We start from the raw sequence: 21,329 nt of genomic DNA on the forward strand, positions 1-21,329 counted from the left end.
TTTCATCACTAGATATTTAAGGATAAATTTCACCTTGCAAAGGTAATGTGGTTTTAATGAAATGGTGGTGGTGATCATAAGATATTTATGTACATGCTTCTTCTGTTTTATCGGATATAACTTGTCTATTCTCAATTTCACTTGGAACCAAAGCAACATAGATTCACATATAATTTTTGGTCCATACCTCCGAGATAGTACAGGTTTGGTTCCAGATCTCTGTAATAAAGCGAGTTACTGGTATACCTCGGAGTTATTGTGGTCTTGGTTCCTCATTATTATAATAAAGCAAGTATCATAATAAAGTATATATATATTTGCTGGTGGAAGGTCTTATCTTCCATTTGTGAAAAGTATAACAGCTGTAAAGCACAAGGAAGCAAAGTACAAAAAATTGAGGTCTGCCTATACATCAACTTCATGCATACAGTATATGCAATGATTTTTGACTCACTTTGTCTGTTCCTTAGTAACACCTATGTGTCCCCTTCCTGTGAAATAGGATGGTTTAGTTCTGCTGAAACCTCCATGCCTACCCCTTGCTATTCAATTTGATGATAAAATTTATAATTTACAATTTTGTTGCTAATATTTATGGGAGCTTTAACCAAGTCAGCTTATTTATCAAAGAAAACCCACATCATGGATAAATACAAGATACCACCTATTCATTATTACATTGATTTCATCCCAATCACAAAAAAGTTTTTTTAAAATATTTTTATTTGGTTACCACTTCGCCAATATCCTTGAGTCTTCTACTGCCTCTGTTTCTCTTAATTTATTTCCTTCTAGCGTTTTCTACTTCTCTCAGAACTCATTTTTTCCCCATTCATGGCATTTGTGATAATGCACTCACTATTGACATGCTGATTTGCAATGGAAAAACTCAAACACGCTGTAATCTAAAATGCTTCTATTTGGTGGAACTCATGATTTGTGTGCAGCACGTGAGCTTCTCGTTTTTTATCCTTAGTTGTGTGTCTGCCCTAGAACCTATACCAGAGGAAGAGCTGTTTGTTCTCTAGTGTAATGTTATTTTCTATACTTGTATATGGATGTGATCTTGATCTGCCTGTTAATGTCATGCTCTCTGTAAGGGATCTCATCCAGTTCTTTACTACAACGGCCACTTTGAAACATGTCCATTCTGTATGTCATCCCTCGCCCCTCTAAATCCAAATATCCCGCTTTGTATGGTCAATTTCCCCTCAGTTGTCCCAGGGAACCCTCTGGTCCATATAGGAGACCTCGTTTCTTGAGCAACTATTCCCTATGCTCGGTCAACAGCACCATCATCACTCCTGACACTCACACCAAAATGATTTAATCTTTATCTCTAGGTTCTAATTCAATTTGACACAGAGTAGATCCTCAGCAGTGTTTGCTGAATTAATGAATAACATTTAGCCATCTCTTTTGAATGCCATCCATAATCACTTTTTCCTGTGTTGAAAAGAAATATATCAGACAGTAACAAGTATCAAATAAAAATTACAATGGACAAGTGACAGAAGCTTATTTTTAAAAATCATTAATATCCTATGATAATTGAATGTTATTGTTAAAAGCTAATCAACTTCAGATTAAAGTAGATGATGATGAGGTAGTATTAGTGGATGTCCATTAGCATCGTGCTTAGTTTCTGGAGGGGCACTCAAAGTATTTTGTAGCCATTACTAAAATTTAAAAAACTAGTGATGGTTACACTGTTGTAGTTATATAAAATATCCAATAGATGGTACTGTGAAATGCTTAATATTCCAAATAAAGTAGTAGAGAGCTTACAGGGAACATGTCAGAATTCTGAGTAAGATCAAGGAATTTCCCTCTGGTTATCAAATTATATTTAAATTTTATTTCTTAAGAAAGTATAGTAGCTTAAACGATACAGCAGTCTATGTAAAAATATCAAATTCATTGCTAGTGCAGTTCAGAACATGAACATCAGTGTTTAGTATTAAATGGAACTTTAACATTGTTCATATTCTATTAGTAGGAGTTTATTGCAGTGTTTGTTTTTTCTTGTGTGGTGATTACACTTAGTTTATATGGTACTTTAGTTTTAATGTTACTTGAGTCACAGCATTTTTAGTAAGCAACGGTAGCGGTAGCTGCACATCTTTGTTACAAAGTTCTCCTGAAGCATTTTTGCTAAAAATTAAGCTAACCTGTGTGAAACCATCTCCCTTATTACTTAGCAAGAGTGGTCCATTATTTCTTTCACTTTTTGGTTTCTACCAAGAGCAGTCCAATATCTGAATAAAACGTTATACCATTCTGTAAATATAATACATATTCCAAACATATAAAATAGATATGGAGTAAAAAATTTATTTTTAAAAAGGCAACAGTTTAAAAATTGGTTAGTTTGCTCTTAAATAGCATATTAAAAATTGCAATTTGTACATGGCCTCATTTATCTTGGTGCTCATTTGAAATTTCCATTATAAAATGGTACATGGATATTTGTATGATTAATGTCAAATTGTAATTACCAGAAATAAGTTTTATAAAACCTATATACCAAGCTAAAATTGTCTAAGGAATTATCTGATAACATAGAAAATGTCTGAGTATCTTATTTGAAATCTTACATATACCTTTTTAAGTTTTTCTATTTATTATATTCTTAAAAATGCTGAGTATTCTATTGTATTAGAGTTATTTATTGATTAATTAAATATATAGATTTTCTTGCATATGACAATATTGCAGGCACTAGAGAACCAAGATAAATAGTTTTAAGGAAGAATGTTTCTATCTGAGTCAGCAGCTTCTTGTGAGATATACATCATATGTCCCTCATCTTCTTTCTACATTTGTTATTCTTCAAAACTTTATATAATATGAATATGTGGTATACTATCAATATTAATCCTCTTAAAAGAACATATTATTGGGTACATATTAATGTCTGCTTAAAGAAAATATGCTGTTGAAATAACTTGAGCTACCTTAAGTCATTGAGACTCTTTATTTTAAAAAACAACAATTTTATAGTGTTTTGATAAGTCTAGGCTTTTCAAACCATTATCTCCTGACTCATAGCAGAATGCATATGTCAGATTTGCAACAGGAAGGTGTGGGATGAACAAGTAATTTCCTGGGTGCTTTGGGTTAAAAATGGCTTCTGCCCACCACTGTGTGATGATAACCCTCTTTTGGATTCATCAGGAAATAATGGGGCCTCTAAAACCCTCTGCAGATTCTTTACATTTTGCATGCGTTGTGTACTATGTTCCTTTAAAACACACTGACACACAATTCATTCTCCCAGATTTTCCAGTATATTGGATGTGAGTCATATTATATGGTCAAATTGCTACATGGGTCAAATGGGTTTAAATATAAACTGTGCATGGAGATCTCAAGTGATAGTCTCTTAATAAACATCAGATAGTTTTTATTGCCGCCCTCCTTTATTTCAGTAACATATTAATTAATTCACACTGATTGAATAAATGTACGTTGAGACTTGCTTCCTAATGAGGGCGCATTTAGAGGAAAGGTTTTGCATCATTCTGATATCCTGTGGGTAATTATATTCTAATTATATGGTCAGGGGAAAAGAGTCTGTAACACAGTCCTGATATTGTTTGTTGGACCCAATTAATTACATGCACATAATGAAAGTTCATGAAAAGGTTGACTGGCGGTGACTGCAAAATCTTAAGTCAATTGAATCTTAGCCTAATGTGAGCGCGGAATTGGACTTTAACCTGGTTAGAAAGTGCTTCGGTGTGAGATTGGTGGATATTGAGAGGGGCAAAGGATGAGAACAAATTTCACCTTCACTTATTTGTTTTTTCTTAATTTAAGGTCTTTTCCAAGATGGATGAAAATGAAAATTTAGCAGCCTAATGATTTAATTCTAAATATTAATATCAATATTATTTCATTACCTACAGTGCAGCAGCACACTAAGGATTCAACAATACATTTCTGGAATGGGTTCATGTATTTCTTGAGCCCTAGAATAGTCATAACAGGAAGTATTATTGATTAATTTTATGAAATTAAAATTCAGGAGGTATTAATCTATTACACTAGGTTCTTTTTTAGGGTGATTTCTTAAAAAAAAAAAATTCACACCACTGACTTCACTCAGACCCCTGTCTCAAACATTCACAAACACATTCCAAATTTACATATGCCTAACTCATACATAGACATCTATTACTAATCTGTTTGTAAACTATGAGTGCTGAAGACTAATTAAAAAACATTAAGCCAGAAAGCATGTACATGCCACTTTGAAATGAGCTTTGAAGATGTTTGAATCTGATGTTTAAGACATTTTCAATACATCAAACGTAGAATTGAAGCCACCTTCTAAACATCAGCTCTGCCCTTCCCTTGCTCAATGCCATCATTTTCTTTGCTCAGATTTCAGAAAGAGTCTTCAGGATTGAGGACAAGGGAGGATTTTCTATTCCTTCCTTTCTCTGAAGCCTCCCTTCTCCCTTCTTCTCCATTGCTTTCTCTCTTCTGTCTCTTCTCTCCCCTCTTCATCATCCCTTCTTCCACTCTATTCTAGTCACCATAGCCTAGATAGTTCATTTGAAAATATGAATCTGTTAGTTTCTATCTCCTCCTTAGTCATAAAAAAGAGTTCCAGATGAAGCAAGTGCAGTCAGTGTTTTCTGGCTGAGCTCTAGGCAGGCAGTGAAACCAAGGGGATCATGGTTCCAAAGTTAGTAAGTTATCATTTTATTAAGAATTTAAATTTGCTAGACATCCCTTTAATCCCAAGGTTGGTATAGTTATGATACTCACTGTACATGTGAGAAAAGTGAAGTTTAGAAAAATTAAAAAATTTGCCTAGAGTCACACAACATGCAAGTGGCTGAAGCAATATCTGCCCTACCCCAAATTGCATATCCCTAGCCTATTTCTAATGTTTATGCCACAGTCTCCAACAATTGGGCAAAATACATGTAGGGGATCTAGACCATATTTCAAAAAAGAATGGGAAGAAAAACAATGGAGTAAAGGTGGATTAGAATAGAAGTGAAGAGCCAAAACCGGTTTGGCTCACTGGATAAAGTGTCGTACTGCAGACTGAAGGGTCCCAGGTTCGATTCTAACTCTCTCTCCCTTCCTCTCTGTAAAAAAATCAATTAAAAAAAATATATATATATTTATAAAAAATATATATATTTTTTTTAAAGAATAGAGGTGAAGAGAGAGGAGAATAGAATATATCAGAGAGTGGGGCACACAGGGTAAATCCTCTGTGAGGTTATTTAGAACTACGTGAATATACAAACACTCCTACTCTGGATCAGAGCTACAAAAAAAAAAATTGAAGAAGCTTTTTTCAACCATCTTGACTTCTAATGATGTTAGGATAACATTTCTAAAGGCTTAATTCCACTAGCTATTCTGTAGGTAAAACAATCAATAGTAACATTAGTTATTCTGGCTGATTTTTTAACATGTAGACATCTATGTTTGAGATAACTTAAATATCTCTATAAAAATACAGTTTTATCCCTAACTGGTTTGGCTCAGTGGATAGAGCGTAGGCCTGTGGACTGAAGGGTTCTAGGTTCCATTCCAGTCAAGGGCATGTACCTTGGTTGCGGGTACATCCCCAGTAGTGGGTGTGCAGGAGGCAGCTGATAGATGTTTCTCTCTCATCGATGTATCTAACTCTCTATCCCTCTCCCTTCCTCTCTGTAAAATGAATGGATGAATGAATGAATAAATGAATGAATGAATGAATAAATAAATAAATAAAACATATTTTAAAAAAATACAGTTTTAACATTTTCACTGAGAACATTTGCTGCCCCTAAAATTTGCAAATGCCCATCGCCCTTGGTGCGCTTTCCCCGAAGGCTCTGTGTGCTTCCTTCTGGACACAGCCGTGCACACGTCCTGAGGTTGCTGCTTAGGAGGGCGCACCACTCTCCCTTCTCTTCCATGTCTCCTGACCCAAACTCTGCAAATACGCACAAATCACCACATTCACAGAAGTAAGAAGAGAATATTTTTCTGAGCAACTACAAGGGTAGTAAACTCATCTCAGGCAAAAATCTTTTCACCCTTAAATTTAAGCTGGTGCAAGCTTAAAAACTGGGCTCAAGCGAGACGTGGTTAGGTAAGGGCCCCTCGATAAGATTATAATGTGTATTTTTTAAAACATTTAATTGTTGCTAGTTACACTTGATTAGGTATGTCAAAGTGCCACTGGAAAAGGAAAACATTTTCTAATTTTCCTATTGGAGCTATATGCCATGTGCTTAAAAAAGTCATTGATGAAAGATGTTAATAAAGAAAAGTGACGGTGGTATTAAAATTATTTTGCTGTCACCTGTTTATAAAATATGTGTTGTGTGCATATGTGTGAGTGTACACACTTAAGGACTTGCAAAATCAGAAAAGGTTAAACAAGCTATGAAGCTGGGATGTAGAAATAAAATTCATAGAAATAAAAAAAACAGTGTTTTGTTTCTTTATCTCTGCATTGTCATTGTCCTCTGTGAGAAAAGAACAGGTTGGCTTGAGGCTGAGGCAGTATACCATTGTAGGCAGGCATTTGTTCTGTTCCTGAACCTGTTATTCTCCCTGTCTCTCTTCTTTGATGCCGGAGGTATCTGATTGTATGTAAGGAAAACAAACTATTGAAAATGTTGTTTTCTTTTTATTTTGGCCTATTTAATTTACTACTGTAATAAGGTTATTTTGTTCAATTAATCCATATTGATATCAAGCTAATTCAGGCAAAACAGAGAGATGTTGTGGTTACTACAGTACATGCTTTGCTGTGTTCTCTACCTTTTTAAATTATTGACTTTCCAAATCACTTAAAAAATAGAGGCACAGGAAGACAAACGAAATGATGACACTGTTCAGGAGGGAGCCTCACTAACAGACATAAACATTTTTATTGTTGTTGAACCTGCTGTTTGAATTAAATACCAGTAAAGCCTGGGACAAAAAGACACTCTATTTGGATTCTGTCACTAACTTTATTTTCTTAGGTTAGTCATCTAATCTTTCTAGTCTCAGTTTCCTATTCTGAGAAACTGAGTAAATATCAGTTTAGTGAAAGAATTAAATGAAATAAAAATCCTGAAAGCATTTTTTTTTAAATAGGGACATTCTTCTATAGGTATGAGATATAATTCTGTTAATTTTACTGTAGTCTGGAAATAACTGATGACCCTTTTAATGTGAGTACTATTCTCTTATTATATTTTTAACTAAGTCAAAGCTTAATAATCTCTCCACCAAAGATTTTTCTTTGTCCTGTGACAATTTGGATTAAATTGTCAATTTAAAATGATTACATGTTAGAAAATATGAAGACAAGAGATATCTCAATACTTTAGAATAATAGGATTTTTAAAAATTCTTGGATATTAGGTTGAACTTAACAAGTGCCCTGAAGGCAAATGCATCTTTTAAACTAATTATCTGTACTGTGTATTCTATTTAACATTAAAATGATACTGATTAAATAAAATCAATCACATTCCTCTTTAGTCACACCTCACATTTGATTAAATACAAACATACAGTTCCTGTATTAATTCTTATTAAAAATATATCACATTTAGAATTATACACTGATGATATTTTTTAAAAAAAAACACGAAAACATTTACTCGGCTCATTCTTGTTATTTAAAAATCATATACTGAAAGATAAAAATGGAGTAATATAATATAATATCTGAATTAGTTTTCTAACAAATTGGCTTCGTTTTCATTTACTTAGATATCATGGTTTTCTTATTGTAACTCAGGGAGAAGAGAGTGGTGGGCATGCTAATTTAATATATACCCATTGCTCATATATCTTAACTAGTGGCCCTGTGCCCAAAATTCGTGCACAATAAAAGGAAATTAATTAGAGGCAATATTTTAATATTGCTATTTGCTCTTTCTCTGTAACAGAAGTGTCAGAGATGAAAGTAAGTTAGTAAAATGTATATGAACAAAGGCATATTCATGTTCCAGGTCAGGGACACAGGCAGGCAGTGTCACATCAGCGCTGGGTGGGGATGCACACAGGCAGTGTCACGTCCCAGGTCAGGGACATAGGCGGGCAGTGTGTCAGGGACACACACATGCAACATGATGTCAGCGCTGGGCAGGCCTGCATGTGTCTTGGCTGGTGGCTGCTTCCATCTGGGGCCACCCCAGGCCTGGCCATGCAGAGGCCCTCCTGGTGATGGCAGTCCCTGCCCACCTGCTCCTGCTGTGCAGGCCTCCTGCTGAGCTGTCCTGACATTAAGGGCATGCTGGCTAATTTGCATATTCCTCTCTTATTATATAGGATTATAAGTGAGCTCAAATGGAGTTTTATCACCCTTATTCTTGGAGTGCATTTCCAGTGTTGCTGTCAGACAGCGTCGGAGTGTTGCTAAAGAAACTTCTCAAAGCTGGTTGCTTTCTGTGTGACTTATTTTTAAAGCTGAGCCCTCAGTTTTGCTTGATCCTGTTATTCATCCTTAGCCAACTGCTTTCCCATTCCCAGAGGAGTAGTGACAAACTCTTTACTATTTCACTACTTTCTTCTTCTCCTTCTTCTTCTTCTTCTTCTTCTTCTTCTTCTTCTTCTTCTTCTTCTTCTTCTTCTTCTTCCTCCTCCTCCTCCTCCTCCTCCTCTCTCTCTCTCCCTCTCTCCCTCTCTCCCTCTCTCCCTCTCTCCCTCTCTCCCTCTCTCCCTCTCTCCCTCTCTCCCTCTCTCCCTCTCTCCCTCTCTCCCTCTCTCCCTCTCTCCCTCTCTCTCTCTCTCTCTCTCTCTCTCTCTCTCTCTCTCTCTCTCTCTCTCTCTCTCTCTCTGTGTCAGCCTCATTTGCTCTCAGTAGATAGCCCACATTTCCACTGCTCTGAGAAGGAAGAAACCTGCTACCATGATAATCTGTAAATCACTAATTCTCTACACAAGTGCTAGGAAAGTGGTGACTAGGGTACAATTTCATCCCATGGTGTATTTTGGGAGGATGGTGATTCCTTAAGATGAGATTTTTATTATCTAACATGGCATAGTCTTTGCTTTATCTTTAAAATGTCTTTCATAGTCTTTTTGGAATGGAAGGTTGGTTGGTAGTAGAGGTGAGTGGAAGGGTCTATTTAAAAATTTTGCATTGTGCTTGGTTGTTATTCTGACAACTGTAATCTTTTCCCTTGGTTTTTCCTTGCCTTGTTCTGTGCAAACATATGTATATTTAATATAAACTCTTCCCAGGGTCGCATGCATCTGAAGGTCAAATGATGGGTGTCTTAGTTTGGTTGCTTGAGCATATCCAGGTTTCTTCTTGGTCCATGGCATTGGTTAGGTAAGGATTCATAGGCTAAGGTAATTAATAAAGATTTGAAGGAAAAAAAGACATTTATATATTATAATAGAGATTTGAATATGCATTCATATCCTAAAAGTGTTTATTCATTTGGCTCAGTGGATAGAGCATCAGTCTGCGGACCGAAGGGTCTCGGGTTTGATTCCAGTCAAGGGCATGTACACTGGTTGCAGACACATCCCCAGTAGGAGTGTGCAGGAGGCAGCTGATAGATGTTTCTCTCTCATCGATGTTTTCTAACTCTCTATCCCTCTCCCTTCCTCTCTGTAAAAAATCAATAAAATATATATTTTTAAAAAGTGTTTATTCAGATCTAAGTTTTAATCAAATGCTGAGAAAGGAGAGTAGCAGGCTGACATGTTGAAACTAGTACATATATTACCTCCACCATCCATTGCCCGATGTGCATGTAGGTGGACTTGGACTCATTAAGTCAAGAATATTACTCAAATCAAAAAGCTTTCAACGAAAGTTCTTTCAATCCTTTTGAGAAATAACAACAGTACTTCCACAGGGTTCTCTTGTTAATGGAATAGTTAAACTAAGTTTATCCTCCAGTTTATCCTTCCTTTGTGTTCCTGGACATCTTAATTTTGTCTAGGATGGTTCTAGACCCTTCCTCCTTCTGTTCCACTTTCGAGTGCATTGGATCCTTCTAATCCATTCCTATACTGAACAGTTCTGAAGCCCTCTAAGGCCTCATTTACATCAGAAACGTTTATTCTTTTGGTTCTTGCTGTTTCTCTGAAGTTCTATCTGGTAAGAGTATCAACTGGTAACTGTGTGCTGAGATTTTTCAGACCTATTTTGGAGCTCTAGCCAAACTCCTCCTCACATAGCTTGTTGGTCCTGAGAAGAAAATGGAATATACTCCCATTCCCTCTTTTTTAGGGACACTTGGCTTTTAAATACACACAGACACACACACACACACACACACACACAAACACACACACACACATATACACACACACACATATGATTTCAGAGAGAAAGGGAGAGGGAGAGAAATAATGGAAACATCAATGATGAGAAAGAATTGATCAGCTGTCTCCTGTACGGCCCCCTACTGGATGGGGATCAAGCCAGGAACCCGGGCTTGTATCCTGATTGGGAATCAAATCATGACCTTCTGGTTCATAGACTGTTGTTCAACCACTGAGTCATCCCAGCCAGGAGGAACACCTACCATGTTCCTCCGAAAATAAGACATCCTCCAAAAATAAGACCTACTTACAGGTTTTCTTCTGAGTGAAACAAAGGCATCCCCTGAAAATAAGGCCCCCCCCCCAGGCTAAACATGAGAGATTTTTTCCACTGATTCTGAAAGAAATGAGTCACAAGAAATTCACCAGGAAATTCAGGAATTGGATTGTTATGATGATGTTCCAAAAGATGATGACATGATTGTCATTTAGAATAAATGAGTAAATTCTTGATATTGTAGGATTCACAGTTTGTCTGGTTTGTGTTGACAACTACCATACTACCGTACCGTATACAGGTAATAAATTTCCTTTATTTTCATTTAACAATAAATGTGTACCGTATTCTTCTTCATGGAAAAATAAGATATCCCCTGAAAATAAGACCTAGCGCATCTTTGGGAGCAAAAATTAATATAAGACACTGTCTTATTTTCGGGGAAACAGGGTAGCTTCTAATCCAACCCTCCTATTCTCCCACCCTCACCACACACAGTATTGGACACCTTTATCACATATTGTATCTATTCTTCCAATTTTGCTCTAAGTCCCCCAGGATATAGACTTTTGGAATTCGATAACCTTTGATCTGTTTCTTGCCAGAAGCAAACCTTTGCAGTGTGATTCAGAAAAGGAGGGGGAATGGTCATTGAAGACACACTGCCATGAAAACTAGCTTTATTGTATTCAACCTCATTAAAAAAAATTACTTTTAACTAAAATGTTGCTTCTTATTTGATTGATTATATTTTTGTTTTTACTGATTAATATTTTTTTCTTATTTCCAGAGAATCACAAAATCAAAACAACAGCATAAACTATATCTACATAAAAAAGACACTGAGTATTTTAGGAAGGAATGAGAGTTGGAGTGGAAAAAGGAAAAGGGGGCTGGGTAAACAGGCAACTTCAAAAATTAGTTGGGATTGTTTATAAAAGGTAACCTGGAGATGAATTCTAATTCTCAAATACATCATTGTTGCTGCAGGGACATGGTGAAGCTGGCTAATGATATTGATCAGTCTACTTTAAGAGGATGACATTCTATTTGGGACAAGTAAGCTGACTATAAGCTGACTCTCTGTTAGGGCATTCCTTGTTTTGTGAAAATATATTTATTTAGCGAATGAATGTAAATTATGATAACAAATGTATTTCGTGTTTATTAATGTTTTTTTTTTTCCACAGGAGAATAGTGGTGTAAGAACCTTCACTGATATTTGTTTCCAGTTTTAATATGAATTTCTCTTTTTCAACAGAACCTGCCCACTTCAGCAGTTTCAGTCCCTGAGGTAAGTAAGCACAAAAGGTTTTCACATTTGCAATTTGAGTTCTTTTATACATCTTATATTGTTCAAAAGAGCAATGTGACTCGTGTCAGGCACCTATTACTAAGAATTTGTATATTCTATTTTTCTCCTATCCTCAGGGATCTTTAAATTTTCATGATGAGATAGGCTTGAAGCATTTTCAATCTACATTTGTGACAAACATTAGATAAGCAAGTAGTTATGTGAAACAAAGTAGAGCATACCTGTTTTAAACTTACTAATGACGCTGACACCGGTTTGGCTCAGTGGTAGAGCATCGGTCTGTGGACTGAAAGGTTCCAGGTTCAATTCTGGGCAAGGGCATGTACATTGGTTGTGGGCACATCCCTGGTGGGGTTGTGCAAGAGGCAGCTGGTCGATGTTTCTCTTTCATTGATGTTTCTAGCTTTCTATCCCTCTCCCTTCCTCTCTTTAAAAAGTCAATAAAATATATTTAAAAAAATAAACTTACTAATGACATACAACACTACGTTATATATCTGAAAAATGACTGCCACGTATGGACTGCCAATTTTTTGCCAGCACGTCACATTTTCTCAGTTTATCATCACATGAAACTTTTCACTTGTTAGGTGTGTTAAGTGCTGAGTTAGAGAAAGTAAATAACTTGCCTGAAGATGCAGAGTCTTTGCTATTTTTGAAATGAAATCGTTTTTCTGGGCAGAGAACTGTTCCAATCCCACAGAAGGGTCACAATAATCAAAGGTGCAGCTGGGCAGCTGTCAGTAAGTGGGAGATCCTAACCCTTGTAAGTCCCAACGATATTATGACGATCCAAGTGTCCCCCTGGGTTAAAATTCTAGAGTTTCTGGGAGATCCTTGCGGCCCAGCTCTAGTGGTCGAATGGGCTGGGTCTCGCTTCAGTCAACTGGTGCAACAGCAGGGAAAGCAAGTTGCAGGATTCCTTTGAAGGAGGCTGTTGGCAGCCAGGCAGCCCTCCCCTTCTCTGTGGCTTTGCACCCATGGAGGTGCTTTGCTGCTGCCTGTCTCTCACGCTGAGATTGGACAAAGAAAGAAAGCCCTGTGCTCCAGGTAATCATCATTTGCTGCTTGCCGTTTGTGACTGATCGATCCCAGCAGGCGGAGGATTGTGGTAAACATCCCTTTTGTGAAAGCAGTTTTCGGTCATGAACAAATACGAAAAACATCTGAGAATCAGCGTGATACTGAAAAAGATTTTTTTAGAACACATATTTAAAGTGGGGTCTTTTTTTTTTTTTTTTTTTAATCTCATTTGTTTCATTGTTCTGTGTTTTCTGTGAATGGTCTTCGCAGCTTTTCTCCTGTGTGCATGATGGTGATTATTCTTTGGAGTTATAATACAATAAATCCCCCAGTTAAGATCTCTTGTGCTACTTGTAGAGTCCAAGGATCACAAAACATTGAATTCTGCATTTACAATGTCTACATGGCAAACACAAAGGGTTGATATTTGAAAAATGCTGAAATATCAATAGCTGTGTTTTATATATAGTTATACGTTCTATATTCCTTTATAGTTTTGGGGGAGTTCGGGTGGCTCTTTCCCATGTTTGAATAATTTCTATCGATCACAGCAATAATTTTCCAACTCTTTTATATCTGGGATAATTTATCTGGCACAACAAAATCTGTCTTCATTATAACACATTTGTTTTGTTATTTAGGGCCCCAAAACAGAGAACAAAATCCCGAAGGTTAAGTGATGAGCACTGCCCCCTGGTATCAGAGAGCTATTTTATTCTGAATAGTGATGCACAATGATGTCCATGAGCTTTTCCTGACAGTTTTTAGCAACTGCAACTTTGGAAGTAACTCAGATATCCTAATGGAACTCGGATAGCCAGGGTCAATTAACCCTCAAAACAGATCAGTGAGATGTTTGTGGACAGCAGATTTTGAAACATGCCCCTCCCACGCCGCTTCCTGCCCCTCATATAAAATAGGACAGAAGTAAATATTTTCTCAGTGGAAATATAAAAAGTATCCAGCTCCCCTCCTGTTAGTTTGTGCTGCTTAAATAAAATATACCGAATATCTCAGAGAGAGTTCTACAAAATTTGGAAATAAACATAAAACAAATGAGTATAATAAAAAGAAAGCCCTGGGGAAAATGAAATGGTTCTGAGTCTCTTCAGTTGGAAAATTTTCAACTTGATTAATTCCCCAAATTCAACCCAGTAAGCATTTCCCACCCAAACAAAGAAAGCACTTGGTTTTCTGAGTATGTACGTGTGTAAAAAATGTTTACCACTTTAGTATTATCTGGATGATACAGAGGGTTTTTAAACTTGTTACATACCTCTTTCTTGTAATTGTAGATTGCAAAAATGACATTTTATAAATTGAACATTTAATTTAGGGTTTTTAAAATTTTGTTCATATACATTGTGGGGGCAAAAGTAGGTTTATACTTGTGAGTATCTGAAACAGAGTTTATTCTTGTATTAATTATTACTAACGGCCCAGTGCATGAAATTTGTACATGGGGGTGTGTGTCCCTCAGCCTGGCCTGCATCCTCTCCAATCCAGGACCGTTCGGAGGATGTCTAACTGCCGTTTTAGGCCCGAATGCCACCAGCTGCCCTCCCTTTCCTGCAGGCCTGTTCGCCCCCAACTACCCTCCCCTGTAGGTCTGGTCGCCCCTAACTGCCCTCTCCTGCTGGCCTGATTGCCCACAACTGCCCTATCCTACTGGCCATCTGTGGCAGACATCTTGTGACCACAGGGTGGCGGCCATCTTGTGTGAGAGCATGACAGTCTATTTGCATATTACCTATTTATTATATAGGATTGCATTATTTTTTATGCAAACAACTATAAATCTGCTTTTGCCCCACCCTGTATTTTATAATTGTTAAAGCATATATTTAGTCTTAATCACAATTTACTCAGAGGGATGATGCCCTGAAGGGACATCAAGCCATTTAATCAATTGCTATGTGCTGGTTGGAGAAATTTCCTTAACTCTATGCATAGCCAAGGATAAAATAATGCTAATAGATGGTATGGTAGCTCTATACAGACACACATGTCTTAACTTTCCAGAACTACATATATAAATAGAAAGGTCACAAATATTTACTTCTGATGAACCAACTCAAATTATATTTAATTCCCATAACCTAAGTACGTTAGAAATTTAATATTAATTAAATTATGGGCAAATATAAGTTATAAAGGTATGCTAGAATATAATCCTATATTATGTACATCTTTATCATTGTTTATGAAATAATTAGCCTTCGTGTTTCTGAATAACTACTGATAGAATCATAAGTGGTCTCATAGAGATAATACGATTTAGTTTTCTCTCACATTCTTTCTTTAACTGGTATTTTGATCATGCATCTCTCATGTATATTGAGCCACTTGAAAGTAACTGCTTTTGTATTAGTCACTAGTAATTCGGGCCCAAATTTGTAGCCATGAAAATCTGTATGTTGTCCCTTCTTGTAAAATGAGTCAACATATTTTTTAAACAGATTTGTTGTTATTATAGGAAAGACAAGCAACAGTGAAAAAGGAAATGGGTGGTTCCCAGCAGCCAAACAAAGCAACTGACAAGAACAAAATGCAAAGAGCCAACTCAGTCACTGTGGATGGACAAGGCCTGCAGGTAACATTTTTAAAGCATACATTTTAGTAGCTTTCATATTTGTTACCACTGTGCTTTTAGACGGGCATATGTTAAGGTGTCAGCGCATTTCCTTAATGTGCAGAATAGCTCAGAAGATGTCTTCAGAAAAATCTTTATTAATTTATTAACACATCAGTATTATAGTTGATTAACAGAGTGACATTCTGGTAGATTAATCATTTGTGATGTTATGTCCATTTAAGTATGTTTCACACTCAGCTAGGCACGTCTCAATAGGAAAGGAAAATATACAGTTTATGCTAGGCACTATAGTAATATTTATGTGTATTAAGTGAATTTGCTCTAGAGTATATGAGATAAATATTATTCTTAATTTTCCTCAATAATGACATGATAAATATAATTATCTACTACTTTTGAAATGAGCATATTGGTGTTCAAAATTATGTCCAGGACCTCATAGTCATTGTTAAAGCTAAGTTTTGAATGAGGGTCATCTGAATTTATTATGTGTTTTAACTCTAAGGTACCCCAACTCATTGGCTATGAAATTTTAACAGGTATATAAATGCTAAATTCCTGACCATCTTTTTCTTCCATTTACTTTTGCAGATTTAAAAATAAAAATCATAATGTATTAGAATGATAACTTTTTTCCTCTCAGTATCCTAAGATTTGAATAATCAGACCATACTTTACCCAAACTTTAATCTAAAATTAAATGTGTGTGCAGTGTTTTAGAAGCTTTACACTGACATGTCTGTATAAGTTGCATTTTTTATTAAAAAATAATTATAAATATTCTATCGTATTCCAACTAAATCGTCATATTAAAAAACAGTAGGTAATTAACATTTTATGTCGATGAGTTTCATCCCACTATCCAGACAATAACTTTTCAAGCTTTTTATGGCATATAAAAATATCAGGAAAAGTTGTCAAGAAGCAAAGTATAAATATCAACCCTTATAAAACAGTGACAAATAAGTATAACTTAATGCAATCATCATTTTAATATTTTGAATTTAAAAAATATTAGTTCATAAGTAGGTAAATAGACTCTTTCACATCAGTAAAATGTAGAAAAATATGATACACATAGGTATTAACAGAATTTTGGGGATAACTTTTAAAAAGGTAAAATCCTAAAATTTTGGAGAGCTATTTCACGCAAAATGGTAAAATAATTAATTTTCATGTGGTAATCAATTCTAAAATAAAATGTTTGTTTATTTATCAGAAAAAGTAAATAAATGTTCAAGAAAATTACTTTTTGTGAGTTTTAAAAAATTATATCATTAAAAATATTGAGTTGCTTTCCAGTTTGCATATAACTCAGTGACAGAAGAGATCTACACTGCCTAAAGAAGACTATTAATCATAGTTAAGCACATTCATCTTACTTCTTTCCAGCTAACCAGCATAATGATCAGGATTATTATTTCTAATTAGAGGAAGTAATAGATCATGTATAACCTTAGGATGAGTCTCATTAATTAACCCGAGTCCTAGGGGACTTCAAATAGAGGTGGTTAGGCACTCTGTCTTTGTCATCACCCACACCACAAGTTTACTTTTAGTGCCTATGATCAAGTTTAAGGGATACTGCAACTTCTTAGCATGCAGGAGCTGTGAAGATGCAGATGACTATCCCCATGGGAACCAATAAATAGAAAACAAGAACAATTGTTTAAAGTGTATTAGACAAAAGTTACCTGGTCCCTAATTATTCTTTGAGAAAATTTTCAAGTAAAAGGATCACTTGAAGATCAAAGAAGTGTAGTTTATAATATTCTTAACACAAGACAAAGAGGGGAACTTTATACTGAAATACCTAAAAGCAAACCAATGTTGTCCCTACCAAACTGCCTCACTCTCCTTACTCTTTCCTATTTGCAGTATTTCCTTTTTATAATCAACATAAGGCTAAACTTAACAACACCTATGCACTATACACAACTATATGGTGTATATATAAAAATTAATTCCGTTTCTTTGATTGTTGCAGCTTTTGTATGTGTGTGTATATGTGTGTGTATACTGTGTTTTTCCTGCTTAGGGCTCAAGCCTGTTGATTCTTTTATAATCAGTTCTTCATTGTCATTTATAATTAGTTCTTCATTATTCTTAACTGTGTCCAAAAAAATTTGTGTATTACAACAACTTTGAGTTCTACAGCTTTTAAAGTGAATCTGTCTCCATACATATAATTGTACTAGTTTATAAGTGATATGAAACAATGGAGAGAAAAAAGCTAAGAAGTGCCAGGACAAAGAGTTAGAGTTGTCTGTAATTTTATGTAAGATGGCTAGATTAGAAGTGAGACTTCAGGGATACCTCAAAAATGATTGATTCATGCAATTGAAAAGATGGAGAAGGATCTCCGTGAATAAGGTTTGGAGAGAAATTTCTGATGCTGTTAGACATCTAAATGGAGATGTCAAGTACACAGACAGATATGTGAATCTACAATTTAGGAGAGAAGACAGATATGAATTTGGAAATGAAAGACATTTTGATGGAACTTAAAGCCATCATTTAAAATGAGGTCACTAGGGGAACAGTGGTTGACCAGGGGTTTCAAATCAGCCTGATCCTAAAGCCACATTCTTTAATATTTACTCTATGAAATTGCCTTTCTATGTGTGTGAATAAGATTTCCTCTGATTAGCTCTATTCTCTATAGAGAATAATCTAGTATGAAATGTTTCCTTATGAAATGTCTTTCACACCTAATTTATAATTATACATCAAGATTTTAAGTACTACACATGATACAAAATATTCCTTGAATACTTTTTCCTGTTATTAATGTTTTCTAGATTATTTTGCATTACCCAATCTTATCTTTTCTTAAACACTGTTTTGAGAAGCATCAGGTTCTGTAGAGATGCCTCAAGTCCAGTGATAGTTGATGTGAAACTGAGAGTTCAGGGAATTTTTTTTTACACTTTAGACAGAGTAACTCACCTTTCATGTCTTTTATATAATCTTCCATTTTAAATTATTTCAAATGCTATATAAATATTTACTTACAAGAGCAAATAGTTTTAGGATAAGCACTTTTTTAATATATTCATATTTTTGTCTTCACCCTCTCATTCCACCAAAATCTTTAACAAAACAAATGTGATATTTTAGGATGTCAATAAATCCGTTTTCAAAATAACTGAGTTGTACATCTTATTTCAGAATGATTGAGCAAAAAAGAAAACTCATGGACATAGACAATTTGTTGTAGAAGTATGCTCCTGAAACCTGTATAATTTTGTTAACCAGTATCTCCCCAATATATTCAATACAAAGAAAAACAAGTTAAACACATTAAAATAATTTTTCAAAGGAAAAATTGTTCAAATATAAAAAATTAACTTTTTTTCATGTTAAAGTGTATATAAGATGTAGTTACTTCAAAAAAGAATTGGTAAAGTTGAATATAAAATTGACATATTAGTGTTGTCTGATCCTGATTCCATTCAAGTTTTACTAGTTGTCTCAGTAATGGCTTTTATAACAAAAGGAGCTAGTCTAGAATCATATTATTGTCTTGATTTTGAAGTTGTGTTATATTTATGTAAGAAAATATTCTTGTTTGTTGATAATCCTAAAGTAAGCAAAAGTGATGAAAAATCATTTTGGCAACATACTCTGTAAGTTTTCATGAAAAAAGTTTTTACAGTGTTTGCACATTTTCTGTAAATTTGAAATTGTTTCAAAATATAAAACATAAAAAGATTATTGTAAGATATTTCCACAAAACATAATTTATAGAAATCAGATATACTTACTTTCAGCAACTAATAAAACTGTATTTCTTTAGTATATTTAAATTTCTTTAAGTATATAAGATTTGCATCACAATACAAATGAGCTCCCTTAGACTGAATTCTATATTCTAGAAGTTAGTCCTTACCTGATTTAGATAGCTCTGGAAATCAAGATCTGGAATCCTATATAATAAAAGGCTAATAAGCAAATTGACTGAGCAGCTGAATGACTGGTTGCTATGACACACACTGACCACTAGGGGGCAGACATTCAATACAGGAGCTTCCCCCAGGTGGTCAGTGCACTCCCAAGGCAGGGGCGGGAGGGACTGCCACTCAGCCAGAAGCTAGGCTCACAGCTGGCAAGCTCAGTGGTGGTGGAAGGATCCTCTCCCACCTCCGCAGCAGTGCAAAGTTCCCCCCAGACTATCAAAGGGTACAGAATGGCCTGAGGTACTCCCCTCCCCCCCTCAGGGCACACATGTTATGCACCAGGCCTCTAATAAAATATAGTAATCATACTAGTTGAAATATTACATCTAATAATACCTACATTCCCCATATCTCAGACTATTAAGTTACATTACAAAAGGATTAACTGAAAATTTCCAACATTTAATTATGAGAAAATAAAATAATGAGAATAAGATACCATAAAACATAGAGTTTATTCATATACTTTGAAATCAAATTTCTGATGTTATTCACTCAGGGACTAGAAATAATTACAAATTTGATGAAGGATAAAGTTTCTCAGCCTGGTTCCATCTGTATGCAGGTCTTTCCCCCTTTGGATCTTGTATTTTTACATCAATTATATTAGGTTCTGCAGAATTTAACACCATTAAATGATCCCTTAACACCAGTCTTAATAGTGCTGATATTTAATCACCTATCACTTCTTAAATGCAGGTACATCAGTTTGGGTGTCTTATCTGTTAACATCATTATCAAAGGGGGACTATTCCACAGTGCCTGAGAACTTACAAATATCTTAAGTTTGTGGTATTTTACTTTAATATAGTTTTGTTTTGAAACCTAATCTTATTTAACAAAGAGGTAATGTGCAAATTGACCATCACTCCAACGCTGGCCCCATGTAGACACAAGATGGCTGCCACAAGATGGCCTTCAGGGGAGGGCAGTTGTGGGCAATCAGGCTGGCAGGGAAGGACAGTTAGGGGCAACCAGGCTTGCAAGGGAAGGCAGTTCGGGGTGACCAGGCCTACAGGGAAGGGGTCTGGGACTGCGAGAGGGCGTAGCCTGAGCTGAGGGCCTGGCCCCTTCTTCCCCTCCCAGTGCAGTAATGCTGTGCACCAGGCCTCTAGCAGTCTCATATAATGGTAAGCTGAATGTGGAGTTTGTGGAGGATCATCCCAATGTATATTTGGGTTTAGATTTAATGATTTGCTCAAAATTTGTTTCTTTACCTTGAGATTTTCACCTCTACTTAAAAATAAGGAGTGAGAATTCAGATTAAATGCAGAAATCAACTAAAACCCACATCTGGTTGCATTTCTCTTTTTCCTGTGAAATCTTTAGGGGTGTTATCTGATTTTATAACAGGAGGAAAAATAAAGGTTTGTTCAGTTTTTCTTCCTTTTGGTTTTTAGTCGGGGAAGAATGGAATGTGTTACATTCTAGTAGCACCATAGCTTGACCTGCAGTACTTCTATACGTTAATTGAATGAGCACATTTACGAGTAGCTCAGAGAGACAGACTGGAAAGTTACTACAGATCCAGCTCATTCATCTCATCTTCCTACTGAATTAGAAACAAATCAGGAACAAAAAGCCTTTTCCTCTTTTCAAAGGAAAATAAAACAGAGTAAATTGTAATGAAAACTAGTTTGATAACAGTAGAACAATTATGAATATCTTACACAACTTTCTCATATAGCTAATGTGAATATTTTAACATTTTTACCTTGCCTGTGATCATTAGAAAAAAACTCATTTCACTTACGAATGGAAGAGAAATGTGTTGGCAGAACTTTTCGTCTTAGATTGTTTAACCCAACAGGAAGGACGGACATGACATGGTTGTTTTTGTCATATTAGATTTTTAAGGATACCTTCTAGGATAGAAATAAAAACAAGTGACACCTTGTATCTATTTTGAAAATG

General features: G+C 35.5%; 1 protein-coding gene across 2 annotated transcripts in view; it reads left to right on the forward strand.

The window, feature by feature from the left end:
- Positions 1–21,329, forward strand: part of DGKB (diacylglycerol kinase beta) — a 431,951-nt gene that overhangs the window by 118,341 nt on the left and 292,281 nt on the right. For both annotated transcript variants that reach the window (XM_036429287.2, XM_045578212.1), the window contains 2 exons: positions 11,784–11,816; positions 15,337–15,453. In XM_036429287.2, the coding sequence (XP_036285180.1) occupies positions 11,784–11,816; positions 15,337–15,453 (150 nt within the window). The remainder of the gene's footprint in view (positions 1–11,783; positions 11,817–15,336; positions 15,454–21,329) is intronic.

The sequence above is a fragment of the Pipistrellus kuhlii genome, unplaced genomic scaffold (genome assembly GCF_014108245.1).
Source record: "Pipistrellus kuhlii isolate mPipKuh1 unplaced genomic scaffold, mPipKuh1.p scaffold_m20_p_10, whole genome shotgun sequence".
Taxonomy (NCBI): domain Eukaryota; kingdom Metazoa; phylum Chordata; class Mammalia; order Chiroptera; family Vespertilionidae; genus Pipistrellus; species Pipistrellus kuhlii.